Source organism: Aspergillus heteromorphus (genome assembly GCF_003184545.1).
Source record: "Aspergillus heteromorphus CBS 117.55 chromosome Unknown BO70scaffold_1, whole genome shotgun sequence".
Lineage (NCBI taxonomy): Eukaryota > Fungi > Ascomycota > Eurotiomycetes > Eurotiales > Aspergillaceae > Aspergillus > Aspergillus heteromorphus.
Genome location: NW_020290406.1, coordinates 1388501 through 1402652, shown reverse-complemented (window position 1 = coordinate 1402652; position 14152 = coordinate 1388501). Strand labels below are relative to the sequence as shown.

Below are 14152 nucleotides of genomic sequence, written 5' to 3'. Positions count from 1 at the left end.
TTGACTCCCCTGAGAATTACTACTCCCTCGCAGTGTGCTTTGTATTTCCCCGTCCCTGCAATTGCTGAGAGCCAGCCACGCACCCCCCCCCCCCAAACACGTCATGCTGGACACGGATAGCACTAGTGCTATCGGCTCCACCGCCTCCTCCATGCGAGACCGACTGCTCCAAAGCATCCCAGGGCCGCAGCAGGTCCTCAAGGCCATAACAGGCACATTGGGGGTTTCCTCGGTCTCAAGCCCACAGCATTTGACCGAAGAAACGGTCTTCCGGCAATGTCCCGGGGCCGAAGTGAGCTGTCAAACCAGCTATCATGGCCAGGATCTATGCTGCTTCAACTACCCCGGCGGACAGATGCTACAGACACAGTTCTGGGACGCTGACCCAGCCATTGGACCGCAAGACTCTTGGACCATTCATGGACTCTGGTGAGCTTGTCCACACTTTACCCTGACCCGGAAATTTCCCTACCATCTCCCCCCAATTCCACCCGGCATCGCCACTGACTCCTCCCCGCACGCTAGGCCGGACCACTGCAACGGCGGCTTCGACCAGTACTGCGACTCCAAACGCAGATACAGCAACATCTCGCTGATCCTGATCGACTCCGGTCGCGGTGATCTAGTCGACTACATGAGCGATTTCTGGAAGGACTTCCGAGGCGACGACCCGAATCTCTGGGAGCATGAGTGGAACAAGCACGGCACTTGTGTCAGTACTCTAGAGACTCACTGCTACAGCGATTACTACCCACAGCAAGAAGTCGTGGACTACTTTGACAAGACCGTCGATATCTTCCGAACCCTACCCACCTACGAGGTTTGTCGCCCTTTTTCTGGAATCCCCAAGCCATCATGATGCTAATCAAATGTAAAACCTCCAGACCCTCGCCAAAGCCGGCATCATCCCTTCCTACACCCAAACCTACAACCTAGCCGACATCGTCGACACCCTCTCCAAAGCCCACGGCGCCGAAGTCACCGTCCGCTGTCGCCACCAAGCCCTCAACGAAGTCTGGTACTACTTCAACGTGGCGGGTCCCCTGCAGACCGGGAAATTCGTCCCATCTGACCCAGGTCCGTCAACCCATCTAACCTCCCCTTCACTCTCACGCAGCTCACTAACAAAACCCTATAATAATCACCAGATGGCCAAACATCCAACTGCCCCCGGACCGGCATTCACTACATCCCCAAAACTCCCCGAAACGGTCACGAACCAACCAAGACATCACGCGGGCCTGCCGAACCCACCTCCCCGGGAACCCCCTTCTCAGGAAAAGGCAACCTCATGATCTCGACCCTGGGCCAGAAGCGAGGTTGCATTATCAGTCGCGGCGCGTGGTTCACCTCGGGCACTTGTGCGACCTTCACGACTAAGAAGGCGTCTGGTTCGTTCTTCTCCTCTCCCTTATCTTTCCCCCTATCTTTACTATTGAATCCACCTCATCCACCACTACCGAAGTAGAGCCGATTTGCTGACAATATGCATTGTTAGATGACACGTTTACCCTGCAGTCGAGCAAGGGAGCTTGCGGGTTCTCGCATAATGATGTCTTCACCTGCGGGGGTTTCATCTCTTCTCCCACGGAGTTTAGTGTAAGCATTCTCATCTCTTGTGTCTTCTTTTTAATTATCACCCCCCCCCCCCCCTCCCCCTTGTATATGAAGTCTTCATCACTTCCAAAAATCGAGCGAAATGGCATGGATATATAACTAATCCCGTCCAGGTCGAGGACGGAATGCTCTCCTTCCACGGCAATACGAGCTTCTTCGCAGACAAAGCGCCCAAGGGCGCAACGAAGAGCAAGGTCTTCGCCACTCCGGAAGACCATCCACTTGAGCTAGAGATCACGTGGAGGGAGGCCTGATAAGATGGGCACCATCTCCCCATTCAGGACATACGCCACGCACATTCATATCATTCATTCAGTCATTCATAGAAGAAACCGTGTTTCCATAATATAGAGCATATTTGCATGGCTACAAATCCGTCTGCATTAGCATCACAAGATATATATAACTGTGAAATAAACATGTCCGGAGTATCAGAACAAACCATTATCTAATCTAGCACAGTCGAAGATCATCGATACGTATTGTTTTTTACTCAAGGATGATCTTTTTCTTTCAGATTTGCAGATTGATGTTAATCTATCGCTAACTAAAGTACAGGCTCAGCCAGGCCAGGCTCAGTAAAGTAAAGTAAAAAAGAAAGCCAAGCGACCACAGCAAAAGGGTAAGTAGTATTAAGTAAATTCGTAAATAGTATAAACGAGAGTGGGAATCTTCTGCCTTTTCTTTTTGCAAACAAGAATGAAAACAACGGACAACAGAGACAAATCCATTGATTGGTTGGTTATTTGGTTGGTTGGTAACTCAATCAATCTTTTGCGTGCAAAGAAGACAATCGAAGATAGGAAGCGTAGTCATCATATCACAGGCGTCAATAGAAACAGGAAAAAAGAAAAAGAAAAAATAAAGAAAAAAACTAAATATGGAAATCCCAAATGCAGAAATCAAGTCAATGCAACAATTTGATCGATTAAGTCGAATCAGATCAAGGATATCAAAGATATCATCATCTCGCATTGAGTGTGATCATGAAAAACAAAGAACGGATGACCGACCTGTAGAACTCCGTATTTAGCAAAAGAGAAGAACAAAAACAAAAAAACAGTAAGTCATTTCCGGCAGATCCCAGGGTTGTTCGGTGGTCGTACATGTGTATGTGTATGAGTGTCATTTGCATTGCATTGGCATTGGAAAACAAAATAAAAAAAAATCAAATCAAATCAAATCAAATCAAATCATAAAACACATCAGATGCAAGATGCGAATTTCGCAGGGGAAGTACAGTAAGTCATATGCCATGCCCCCCCCCCTGCCCCCGAAGCAGGGTGGAGGTAAAAAGCTTTTTTTTGTTGCTGTATCACAGTTAACTCATTTGCATTGGTGAAGAAAAAAAATTCTGTGTCGTTGAGGAATTTTGTTTGTTTGGTTGGTCGTTGAATTGTACATAGATCTTCGTGTCGTGCTATTTTCTTCGAAAAAAAAGAAAATGATGATTCGTTTCTTATATGCATGGTTCCAGTTATTCATCCAGTCCTAAATCGTAAGAGTCTTGTTGCACATGGGCCGGTAAGCCTAGTCGTCGCGTCGTCAAATCGCCTGTCTGTCGTTGTATTGCATTGTCTTTTGTTTTTCTCTTAAATTCGTGTCGTGTCTCTTTTTTCGCATTTCGTCAAGTTGCGTGTAGATCGTCATCGTAACTTTTTTTTTCTTTTTCGTCTTTTAGTCCATGAAGAATTCCTTGGTCATAACATCGGAGGGCGGCTCGTCGACCTGGAATTGGAAGAAGAAGTCGTCACCCATGGCGGGACCGGAGCAGAAGTTCTTGTTGGGGAACAGATCCAGCCCGGTTTCAAAGGCCGTGGTGTTGACGTAGTCGGGGAAGGCAACCATGTCTGGGTCAGCGAGGTCTAGACTTGCGGTCGATTCCTGGCTGATGAAGATGTCCAGATCAGAGCCGTGAGATGACTCGGACAGAGTAGGGGCTGCATGTGGAGAAGACAGCGTGTGGCTGGCTGAGCCAGAAGCATCGGTGTACGGGCAAGTCTCGGGATCAGACATGTAGGGCAAGCCAGGGTCTCTGATCAGCTTATGGAAGGGAGGCTTCGATGGCGAGGAAGGCAGCATCTCGTCCTCCGTGCTGGGGGTAACCGATCGCTGATCGCGGGCAGGTGATGCTGCGTTGCCAGTGCTGTGCCCGGGCGATTGAGGAGGCGTGAACGTGAAGACCTCTGGCGGCAAGGAATAGTTGGGGTCGGTGAAGACCGGCATCTCTTCGGCGGGACTCGAGCCATGGAGACTCATATTCTCGAAGACGTCGGAGGGAGGCGTGTTACGGGATGAATCAGAGGCAGAAGAGTCGAATGATGTCTTCTCCGCGATTCTCTGGCGCGTTCTCAACGATTTCTCTTGTCTCTCGTCCATCTCAGGTCGGTGTTTCTTGGGACGACCCCGCTTCATGGTCTTGCGTACAACGCCTTTGTAGCCACCAATGCACATTCCGCGTTGCCGGTGCCGAGTCAAGGCATCATGTCTCGCAAACACATTTCCGCACAGACATTCGTAAGGCTTGTCCCCGGTGTGAATCTTGGCGTGCCGCTTGAGGTCGTGTCCACGGACAAAGCATTTTTCGCAATGGTCACACTTGAACTGGCGATCACCCAAATGAGTCTGCACATGGGACTTGATGTTCTCTTTTCTTCCGAAGCGACGCTCGCAGCCAGGGTGCAGGCATACCCACTTTCCATCCTCCGGGTCTGGTCCGTGAATGAACGACGCAATCTCATCGATAGTGACACCTGTTTCTTTGATGGATGCCTGCACTCGAGCATCGAGGTTGAGGCTGTCGATATTTGCTACCCGTGGAGAAAGCCTGGCCTTTGCGGTGGAGCTAGGCGTCACACTCGGCGTCTTTCCATGGTGCGCACGGCTGGGAGTAGCAGGGTAGATGGGCAGCTTCTGTGCCTTAGTGCCATCCTCGGGACAAGGCATGGCTGCAAGTTCTGGAGACGACATAAAGGACGACGATGCGGACGACGACGAGGCATATTGGCTTTGTGATAGACTCTCCGACTTAGGAATGTCGAAACTGGAACCCTGCTCATAGTTAAACGTATCAAAATTATCCACTTCAAATGAGGCTGTGTTCGAGGGGGAGGGCATGTCAAACTTCTGCTGCGAAAACGTAGTTCCAGCCACTCCTTGGAGAGACTTCGCTCGCTGCATATACGACGACTGGGCTGATCCGGGAATGGACGGGTTCTGACCCTTGGTGGGCGTTGACTGGATGTCTCCACCATAGTGGGCAAGACCCACTGTCTTCTTGAACGGTGTTGTGGCTGGGGTGATAGGGACAAAATCTAAAGATGGTCAGTAAACCGTGTATACTGCGTGGATGGAAGTGTACTTGACTTACGTGAGCTGCTGTGCTTGGGCGTATGCGGTTGTTGGCAAGGGCTAGCGTCCGACTGCACCGATAGTTTTCTCACGTCGGAAGCAATGGGGAGGGTTTGGTGCGGGAAGGTCGCTGCGGCGTTGTGTTGCTGGTACATATCCCAGGCAGCATTCTCGAGGATTTGGCCCTCCAGCGCGGAGTTGCACGGGACTTTCGAACTTTGTAATTGCTGTTGCTCCATGAGGTTGAAATGCATATTCAGGTCCCCGCCCTTGATGAAGTTTGCATTGATATAAGCCATGTTCGGTTGACTGTCCTGGCCAATGCGATGGTCGAAAGGCTGCAATTCTTCGGGGCTAAAGGTCTGGCACTCCGACATCATGGGCATGGGGGATGGCTGCTGAGGAAAGGACGGCTGCGCTACACAGAGATACTGCTGCTGCTGCTGCTGGCTTTCTCCAAGCATGATTGGGGGTTGCTGTGGTACTGGTAGGTTAGTAGGATAGACGGTACCATCTTGCATGGACTGTGATCGTTGAACACGCAGAGATCTGTGGTCGAAGCTCTGGCCGCGGCGATGAGCGTGGTAACGATGCATCGCTTGCGCGGGAAGACTGGGCACCTTCATGGCATCGAGGGCGGACGGCGTCGAGATCTGCCGGCGATGTTGTCGATGTCGGTCATGAAGGTTGCCGTGCGCAGTGGACGACAACATGATGAGTGTATGGCTCTTGGAATACTCGTCGCAGGTTGCTTGGTCGACGAATTGACGGACCTCTTGGTAGGATCTGTAGGGTTTAAGAGGTAAGCTTTTCTGCACAATCCCTGCGCGCCAGGCGCATTCACCGTCGGTATACCAACCTCGCGCGATGCTAGCCACACGGCTGGGCCGACAAGATGGTATTGAAACCCCCTGCAATGGTGTCAGTCGGTGGACTCTACAACCAAATCACTCACGCTAGGGAAGGTTAGGTAAGAGAGAAACGGAGCAGGAAAAAGTGAGCAGTCAATAAATCAGAGTGGGCTCTGCGTTAGATCTATGCAAAGAGACTTTGGGCGACGCCTGCTATAGATCTGTAATGCAGACGAAGACGCAACCGAAGCCTTGGAAGCTTCCTGCGGGCTGGTATACGTCTGAAACTCCTAGGTCTGAGGGGAGGAAGATGGGGGGAGCAAGACAAAGGAAGTCTAGGGTATTTAGAGGCGGGAACCAGGGAACGGTGGATGGAGATGATGAAGCTATCGCGATCCACCGACCACGGTTCAGATCAACAATGGCGTGGTTGGCCTAGCAACGGGGGCCGAGTTGAGGCGTCGGGGAAACCAGAGCCCCTTGGCATGGAGCCGGCGATTTGGGCTGCGCGGTGGATCGGATCCCTGGCTACTGGCTAGCAGTGGCTCGGACTGACTCCTGGCTCCAGCTGGTCCGAACGCAATTAAGGCTGCGATCCCGCGGATTAGTTTCGCACCTGCAAGGAGCTGGTTTCTGGTTCTGGTGCTCACGGATGCCCCTAGCGGTCCCGAGTCCAGATCGCGATGACTATCGATTCTCGACATCCTTCACGGCCCGGGGGGAGCGGAGGGGGGGGGGGGGGCGACCTGTGGTCAGTGAGGGTTTGAAACATTATTAGCCCATGGTGCTCCCTTCCTCTGCAATAGCGGGAAAATAATTGACGCCCATCGCGGTGCTATCCGGGTCAATAAAGGGCCAGCAGCGATTGGGCGCCGATGACGATGATTGATGGTGATGCTGACGTCGCGACGGGGCGCGCGGCTGGACTTCGGGTCCGGGCGGGATGGCGGCCTTGGTGCCTTGTTCCTGGATCTGACTGCCTGGATGCTGACTGCCTGGATGCTGACTGCCTGGATGCTGACTGCCTTGCTGCCTTACTGCCTGATGGTCTGAATCTTCATGCCTACATCCCCAGGCAGCCATTCTCTATCACATGACCGAGCCCCCCGGAAGACAGATAATCCGAGGCAGACCCCCGCTACACCCGAACCGGCAACACTGGCACCACGTGACCGCACAACCGATTTTAACGAAGCAGACCCTCCACCGTAGATATTTTACCACAACGATCGCAACGAAGGTTTAGGAAGACAAGTCTTGTCGAGGTGAGTTGAACGCCCCTATACCCAGGGTCTTGAAGAGAGGAATGCGAACCCGAGAGTCTTCATCTGCGCCTTACTCTCTGCGTTTTCTTTCCACCATGCATCGATCGCTTCTTCGATTCACGAAGAAGTTGCGCGGTGCAAAATTGGCTGGATGGATGGCGGCGGGGGAGATGAGTGAGATAGATGGATGATCTCGGGCTTCGCCTTCCCCTCCATTCAAGGGCAGAGGGAAATAAATGCTTGATGTTATGGCGACAGTCAACTAATGATAATCTTTGTGTGTATTTCCAGACCTTCTTCACGATGCAGATCTTCGTCAAGACCCTCACGGGTAAGACCATCACCCTTGAGGTGGAGTCTTCGGACACCATCGACAATGTCAAGTCCAAGATCCAGGGTAAGCATACACTACACCTACACCCACACCCACACCCACACAACAAGAACAACCATCACTAACGATCCTCGCACAGACAAGGAGGGTATCCCCCCCGACCAGCAGCGTCTGATCTTCGCTGGTAAGCAGCTCGAGGACGGCCGTACTCTTTCGGACTACAACATCCAGAAGGAGTCCACCCTCCACCTGGTGCTGCGCCTGCGTGGTGGTGGTAAGAAGCGCAAGAAGAAGGTCTACACCACCCCCAAGAAGATCAAGCACAAGCACAAGAAGACCAAGCTTGCCGTCCTCAAGTACTACAAGGTCGACGGTGATGGCAAGATCGAGCGTCTCCGCCGCGAGTGCCCCTCCCCCGAGGTATGTTTTTTTTTTTACCCCCCTTTGTGTATAAGTGGTGTTCGGTTTGCTAATAATAATCCCTTTTAGTGCGGTGCTGGTATCTTCATGGCCGCTATGCACAACCGCCAGTACTGCGGAAAGTGCCACCTCACCTACGTCTTCGACGAGTCCAAATAAGCGGACTATGTCGACCGTTCCACCTTTCCTTATTTCCGGTAACGCTTAGTGCAGTCATGGGCTAGGGCATTGTTGGTTGTGAGTGTTGGGTGGGGTTGAGGTTCGGGGCGTGTGCGCTTGGATCGCCCCAACAGTGACTTCGAAATGATAAATGAAAAAAATTCGAAACCACATCCATTTAAGATCTCGGTTTTTCGTGTAGTATATCTGACCCCGTAAAGCAAGTACGCGTCTTAAGCAGATAAACATGTTCGCCGTAATATCAGATCATAAAGAGGGTTCTCGATCCTACTGGAACTCCCTCTTCAAGTTGTCGTACTTGCTTTCAGGATAGGAAAGCGCGTTGTGCGTCTGATCCAACGCCGCCACGCCGCCCACCCCTTCCACGAAGGTTCCGATCAAGCTACCATCTGCTTTGTTGGCCGTCTTGCCCCCCTTGTCGCCGCTGGTCTCCCACCACATGCCACCCCCGAGCTGAAGCTGCTTGATGTAGTTCAACTTCTGCTCGCCCACGGCCACGTTGTCGTATGAGATCATGGTCCGCGCACTGGCATCGTAGCTCCAGGATGCGCCAATGCTGGCATCCACAGATTCAGTGGCGCCAGGACGGGGCAGGGCCTTGTAGTCCCAGACGCCTTGCTCCCAGCTTCCCTGTCCGACACCCGAATAGGCGGTCCCGGGTCCGGCAGTGTTAGTAAAGGACCGTCCGTACAACGGCATGCCTAAGATGATTTTCGACGCAGGGACCCCGCCAGTCTGCATGTAGTAGTTCACTGCTTGATTGGTAGAAAACGGGGTGGATGCTGGCTTGCTAGTCGAAGGATACAGGTTCGCCTGGTGACCAGCAACAGTGTCCCAACTTCCTGCATAGTCATAAGCCATCAGGTTGTAGAAATCGAGATAGGGTGTCATTTGAGGGAGCTTGAGCTTGGTGTAATTATCAGGACCTGGAAGGCATTAACACCCGACTATATTCCAGTTTTCCTCGTCTATGGCAACAAAGGTTCTTCACTGACCAGCTGGGCAGGCGATAGTCAAGTAAAACTTTCTGTTCGCACCGGCTGTTGCGTCCAGAGTCTACAGACATGGTCAATCCCCATGTACTTACCCCACCACATTTGCAAGACAAGCTCACCTCGCGGCACTTCTGAAGAAGCAAGACCATATTCTGGGCCTCCGTATCATCTAAACAGTCATCAGCATATGTACTGGCTTTTTGGGCAATCCAATGCCCCGGGAACCAACTTTTGGGATACTCCCAATCAATATCAATGCCTGCACCATTCAGCGTTAGCAAATAAACCCGCACTCCACCCCAAACAAAAGCCAGTCACAAACCATCAAAGCCAAGATCAGTGACCAATTTAGTCGCAGTCGTCGCAAAGTTCGCCCGACTCGCATCAGTGCTAGCGGCCTGGGCAAAATTGGGAGAATAGGTCCACCCCCCAATGGAGAGCAAGACCTTCAGCTTCCGATTCTGCGCCTTGAGCAAGAACAGCTGCTTGACACAGCCATAGACATTGGTGCCGACGTCATTCCAGGAGTCCGTGGGGTAGTGCTTCTCGATGTCTGACCAAGTATCAGACAGATAGCTGTGGCGAGAGTCAGTGCGTGCGGCTAATAATACTAATGGAGAGTGGGGGGTGGCAAGAGGTGTGAAAAACAACTGCAGTGCGGTGCGGTGGTGAAGGGATGAAATGAGGCTGCAGGAAAGTGGATACGAGTTATCTTACACTTCACCAGACTCTGGGCGAACGTTGGCAAATGCATAGAGCACATGGGTCAATTTATCGGCGGGGATATCCTGGGGGTTATAGTTCCGGCCGTAAATCGCCTGGCATTTGCCGTTAGAACCTATACGAGCTAACGGCATATAGGTTACTTCTCGGCAGCTGGGAATCTACTCACCCAGTTGACGAAGTACGCCACCGACTTGAGACCCGAAGACATGGCTGGGGCAGAGAGGTTCGTCGGGGTGGTGGTTGCAGGGATCGGCTGCAGTGGAGGCACAGCTGCGTTATTGAAAAAATACCAAACTGAGAGGACTAGGGCCAGGGTAGGGAGCACCAGGTAGTGGAGCAGCCGGCAGGACACCATCAGGATCTGAGACTTACCAGCAGAGGAATGCTGGTAAGGCCATGTACTGTTAGACGAGAGATGGAACTCGATCAGTGGTTGTACCTGCCTTAGTGAGGTCAATGCCCAAAATAACAACACAGACGGGCGCTGATTGGTCGTGATACGATTGCGGCAGTGCAACTGTGGCTGGGGAGCTGTCACTCGGTGCTTATGTGATGAAACAAGATGTGGCTGACTCGGATCTCGTGGAGCTGTGCAAGTTTTACGTACACCAGCAGGAGATGGAAGGAGGCGAATTTATATCTCTCTGTTGGACAAGGAAGTCCGATCGATATCGACGTCTAGTAGGGAACCCTTTCTGGCATACCAGCTGTACAATCGGTGGCGGCGGTCATTCCCCTGTCTGACCTTACTATCATGCCTCTGTCCGAAAGGGACAGAGTTTCTGGGAATATATGTCTCCATGACTTGACATTCCATCGCGTGTTCCCTTTTGAGTTTCCCACCCCGGGGAGATGTGTAGATCGGAGTGGCTCGATTAGGCTCGACTGGAGCAGGAATGCCGGCAGTTCTCTCAAGTGATATGTACCTGATCCTGAGTCACGAGAGCATGGGGATAGGCTCTGGGGGAACGGGACGGCCCCGGCTCGAGACAATCCCCTCCCCAGACTCTTTCCGGATTGAGCCTCCGATCCAAAACGTCGATCCAGATGACATCAAGGGACTCTCGCGCGCATGACTGATTTCAAGATAGTTCGTAACTCCGGGGACATATCATGCGCGCTGAGGTTACAGTTCTCCGGGCTCAGGATGACCGTGGGTGACATCGAAATGAAGCAACCCGGATGGCAGCGTGCATTGAAGAATTTCTTAAAAAGAGAGAGAGAGTGTGTGTGTGTATACGTCGACCGCGACGGGGAGGAATGGATGATCTGATCCGATCCAGCCAAATGCGGGCGATCATAGGGGTCCAGACCGCATGATGCATTCATTCACTCTGCGTGCCTGCCAGATCTCAGATCGAGCAAAGCAAGCCTGGAAGCGAACCAAGATGCGGGATCATGACCGAGGTCAACCGACACAGGAAGAGTCGATGGCCACTATTGGAAGGGCCGCACCGCACCGCAGGGCAGGCGGCGATAGGCCCAGGATGACGGCAGGGAAAAAGAAAAACGAGGGGCAGTCAGACCCGGAACCTGGCAGTTGGCAGGATAACGTGGCAGATGACACTAGTAGTCCTGCAACCTCGTGGCCTGGAAACGCATTGGGATCAACCAGGATCAACCCGGACCACCTTGCTGAGAGGAGAGGAGATGAAGCAACCAGGAACGGGTGTAAGTGCGAGAGAACCTTAAACGGGCGAGGGATGGAGTGGAGTTGCAGAGTTGCAGAGTTGCAGAGTCGTAGATACATTCATTTGGTCGAACATCCTCAGCTGAACCGGCGCCCGTCACCCCATCGCGCGCCCGCTGATTGGCGGGGCGGGCATTAAGCTACTGCAGGGCACGGTTGCACGGCCACAGTCAGAGGAAGAGGTTTTCCGGGCGCATGCAGCATGGGTCCCATGCGCCCTGTTCAGCTGGGATGTCTCTAACTAGATATCTCTAGCTTCAGCCCAATGCACGGGTCGGTCGGTATCTCCGATGGACTACGGAGGTACCAATGTCTCCATCGAAAATTCAACGCCAATCAGAAAATTCGCATGGCTGCAATTCAGCTGGTAGGTTCGCCACGCACCCTTGATCCTACTGCTTGCATCTTACTTCTGTATCTAGGCAGAAACGCACTACTATCGACTCCGGGGGCAACTTCCCTTTCCACTTCCAACCGTCTCTCTCCACTATCCGTTGGGGATCCACCCGACGGGATGGATTCCTACGACCTATCTATCTACCGTCCCGTCTTGCTGACCTGACAGGAAACGAACGCTTGGGAATCTGAACTTGAAACAGGTCTCTTTTCCGTTCCCATCTCCATCCCCATCGACCTCATCGCCGTCGTAGTATCTAGTAGTGTGTTACAGACGATCCAACATCCATGTGTTGCCCTGATCGTACGAGGTCGGTCCCTTGGCTTGGCAACGCAACTTCCTCCCCTATTTTGGCATCTAGTCTATATTCTGATTAAGAATGCAATCGAACAAGTCGTGTTGTAGTAGTAAGCCAGGCACAGACCTGATCTGTGCGTAGCATGCATGTATGCCTTAGGGAGATAGCCGCCGCCAAGAATAGACAAGCCGATACCAGTACTCCGGTACAGACCATACATATAGAAAAGAAAACAGAGATCAGATGAAAACCGTTGCTCCATCCTCACGGGGAGTTGAAGTTTAGAATCTCCAATTAATCGCATCTAGCGTAAACCATCACCCCAACAGGATATCATGACCATGAAGATAACAGACCGAGATTGGAACCGGAAAACAAATCAAACAAATCAAACACACAGACAGACAGACAGACAGACATAAATAGAAGACAAATATGTAGAACATCACACAGCTTTTTTCTTTGCGTCAAACTAAGCAACGAGCGACCCGCGCTCGACTCATGGATATCATGCCGCCCAGACAAAGGGTATAACGAAATGATCAGGAAAAAGGAAACCTGGGTGCCGTGGTCCCGAGACGGTTGGAAATCATCGTATCCGTACACTGTTACCTCCTCTTTTGGCCTGGAAAATCAAAACCAGGCGCTTGCTTCTCGCGCACTGCGAAGCGGACCCTCTATGGATGAGAGCGAATCCAGTTAAGGATCACAGGCAGCGCTGGGTCATCGGCGAGCCAATGGCCAGCCCGCATGTCCGCGGCCCGGAGATCAGCAACGACGTGCTGGTCTGTTACTTGGGCCAGTTCCTATTCGCATCCAGAGTCAATCAATTGTTCGCCTTAACGAAACCCACGGGTCTGGACTAACCTGGTGGAATGTGTTGCTCACGGTCTTAAGCTGTGGGGCGTGCTGTGGTCCTGCGCGCTGGCCCCGGAGGATGTTCTGGCGATTGATGGCCCATCTTCTAGCGGCGGCCACCCGGAGGTAGATGCGATGCGCCTGGAAGCGCCGGGAGCTGGCATCGAGAATGACTCTAAGGAAAGGTCAGACCAATTCCGGACCAATTGTACCCTTGGTGAATTGCATACCTCTGGAGTTCTGCCTTTTCCGTCTCCACGTTGGACTGGGCGGGTGCCATGCTGGGGTTGAAGTTGGATGACATCAGAGCCTGTGCAGCGGCCAGACCTTCTCTGATCGCTTTGTACCCTTCCTCGTTGACTTCTTCTCTTGGGACTTGGACATTTTGCTGGGAGATGTGCACAAGAAGGGTCCGGTAGTCGTTAATGATCTCTGCCACGCGCAAAGCACGAGCTTCGTTGACTGCACAGCATGGACATCAATCAGCCATTGTCTATGATATTAAAGACTCCGCGGTCTTGACAAAGAGACAAAAGACAATGCTTACGTCCGTCGGCCATTGGTGATTGTGATTGCTCTAGATTGGCTTCGAAATGGAACGGAGGATGAAAAGAAGAGTAGATGATAGAAGCCGACGACGACAGAAGGGCTTCGCCAGGAAAGGATAAGTGGGACGATGGAGCAATAGTCGAGTCAATTGACTAGCTAGGAAGGCAATGGGATGCTTCTACTCAGATAGATAGAGCGGTTGTTTCATTCATGGTAGTCACACTCGAGGGCGAGATATCCTTTTAAGCTTAATGTTCAGCCATGGGTACTTCTGGCAGTCATCAGCCATCAGCCCGGTAATGGAGAACCTGGTGAAAGAGGATCATCATCGTTAGCCGTGGCTGGCTGCACCGGCGGACGCTGATGGAGAAGGGCCAGGACATCACAGCTAGGGACTGCAGCTGGATAACGACATCCATTGTGGATCAATGGTAGGAGTCAAGCCCCAGGAGAGCCATGTGTCCGAAAGGGCCTGGGATGTCGGGTTTCAGCAAATGGAGCCCAGGCTGATATCTAAGCGTGAAACTAAGCAGCTGGCCCAGGAAGGGGGATCAATGCTGATGGGTCTGCATATGCATAAGGAAATGAGATATACACAAAATGGGTCACAGAAACCGGCGA

General features: G+C 52.2%; 5 protein-coding genes across 5 annotated transcripts; 2 read left to right on the top strand and 3 right to left on the bottom strand.

Annotated features, from left to right (window-relative positions):
- Positions 1-44: 44 nt before the first annotated feature.
- On the top strand, positions 45-2059 carry BO70DRAFT_327576 (T2 family ribonuclease). The gene is made up of 6 exons (XM_025540705.1): positions 45-429; positions 526-820; positions 885-1077; positions 1149-1391; positions 1499-1599; positions 1731-2059. The coding sequence occupies exons 1-6, from the start codon at positions 104-106 to the stop codon at positions 1869-1871; spliced, it is 1299 nt and encodes a 432-aa protein (XP_025404166.1). The 5' UTR covers positions 45-103; the 3' UTR covers positions 1872-2059.
- A 1067-nt stretch (positions 2060-3126) lies between these two features.
- Positions 3127-5991, bottom strand: ace2 (putative C2H2 transcription factor (Swi5)). Its single transcript, XM_025537786.1, has 3 exons — positions 5828-5991; positions 4988-5754; positions 3127-4931 (listed from the first exon to the last, which is right to left on the bottom strand). The coding sequence occupies exons 2-3, from the start codon at positions 5679-5681 to the stop codon at positions 3295-3297; spliced, it is 2331 nt and encodes a 776-aa protein (XP_025404165.1). The 5' UTR covers positions 5682-5754; positions 5828-5991; the 3' UTR covers positions 3127-3294.
- A 1063-nt stretch (positions 5992-7054) lies between these two features.
- On the top strand, positions 7055-8269 carry BO70DRAFT_357559 (ubiquitin-ribosomal 40S subunit protein eS31 fusion protein). Its single transcript, XM_025542067.1, has 3 exons — positions 7055-7481; positions 7558-7838; positions 7908-8269. The coding sequence occupies exons 1-3, from the start codon at positions 7388-7390 to the stop codon at positions 7995-7997; spliced, it is 465 nt and encodes a 154-aa protein (XP_025404164.1). The 5' UTR covers positions 7055-7387; the 3' UTR covers positions 7998-8269.
- On the bottom strand, positions 8097-10405 carry BO70DRAFT_10025 (glycoside hydrolase family 18 protein). The gene is made up of 8 exons (XM_025537783.1): positions 10183-10405; positions 9906-10100; positions 9731-9831; positions 9336-9589; positions 9243-9272; positions 9133-9182; positions 9014-9074; positions 8097-8944 (listed from the first exon to the last, which is right to left on the bottom strand). The coding sequence occupies exons 2-8, from the start codon at positions 10092-10094 to the stop codon at positions 8286-8288; spliced, it is 1344 nt and encodes a 447-aa protein (XP_025404163.1). The 5' UTR covers positions 10095-10100; positions 10183-10405; the 3' UTR covers positions 8097-8285.
- Positions 10406-12801: 2396 nt separating this feature from the next.
- Positions 12802-13542, bottom strand: BO70DRAFT_391831 (uncharacterized protein; the record flags this gene model as incomplete). The annotated part of the gene is made up of 4 exons (XM_025546241.1): positions 12802-12930; positions 12992-13157; positions 13213-13444; positions 13530-13542. The coding sequence occupies 4 exons, from the start codon at positions 13540-13542 to the stop codon at positions 12802-12804; spliced, it is 540 nt and encodes a 179-aa protein (XP_025404162.1).
- Between the last annotated feature and the right edge of the window lie 610 nt (positions 13543-14152).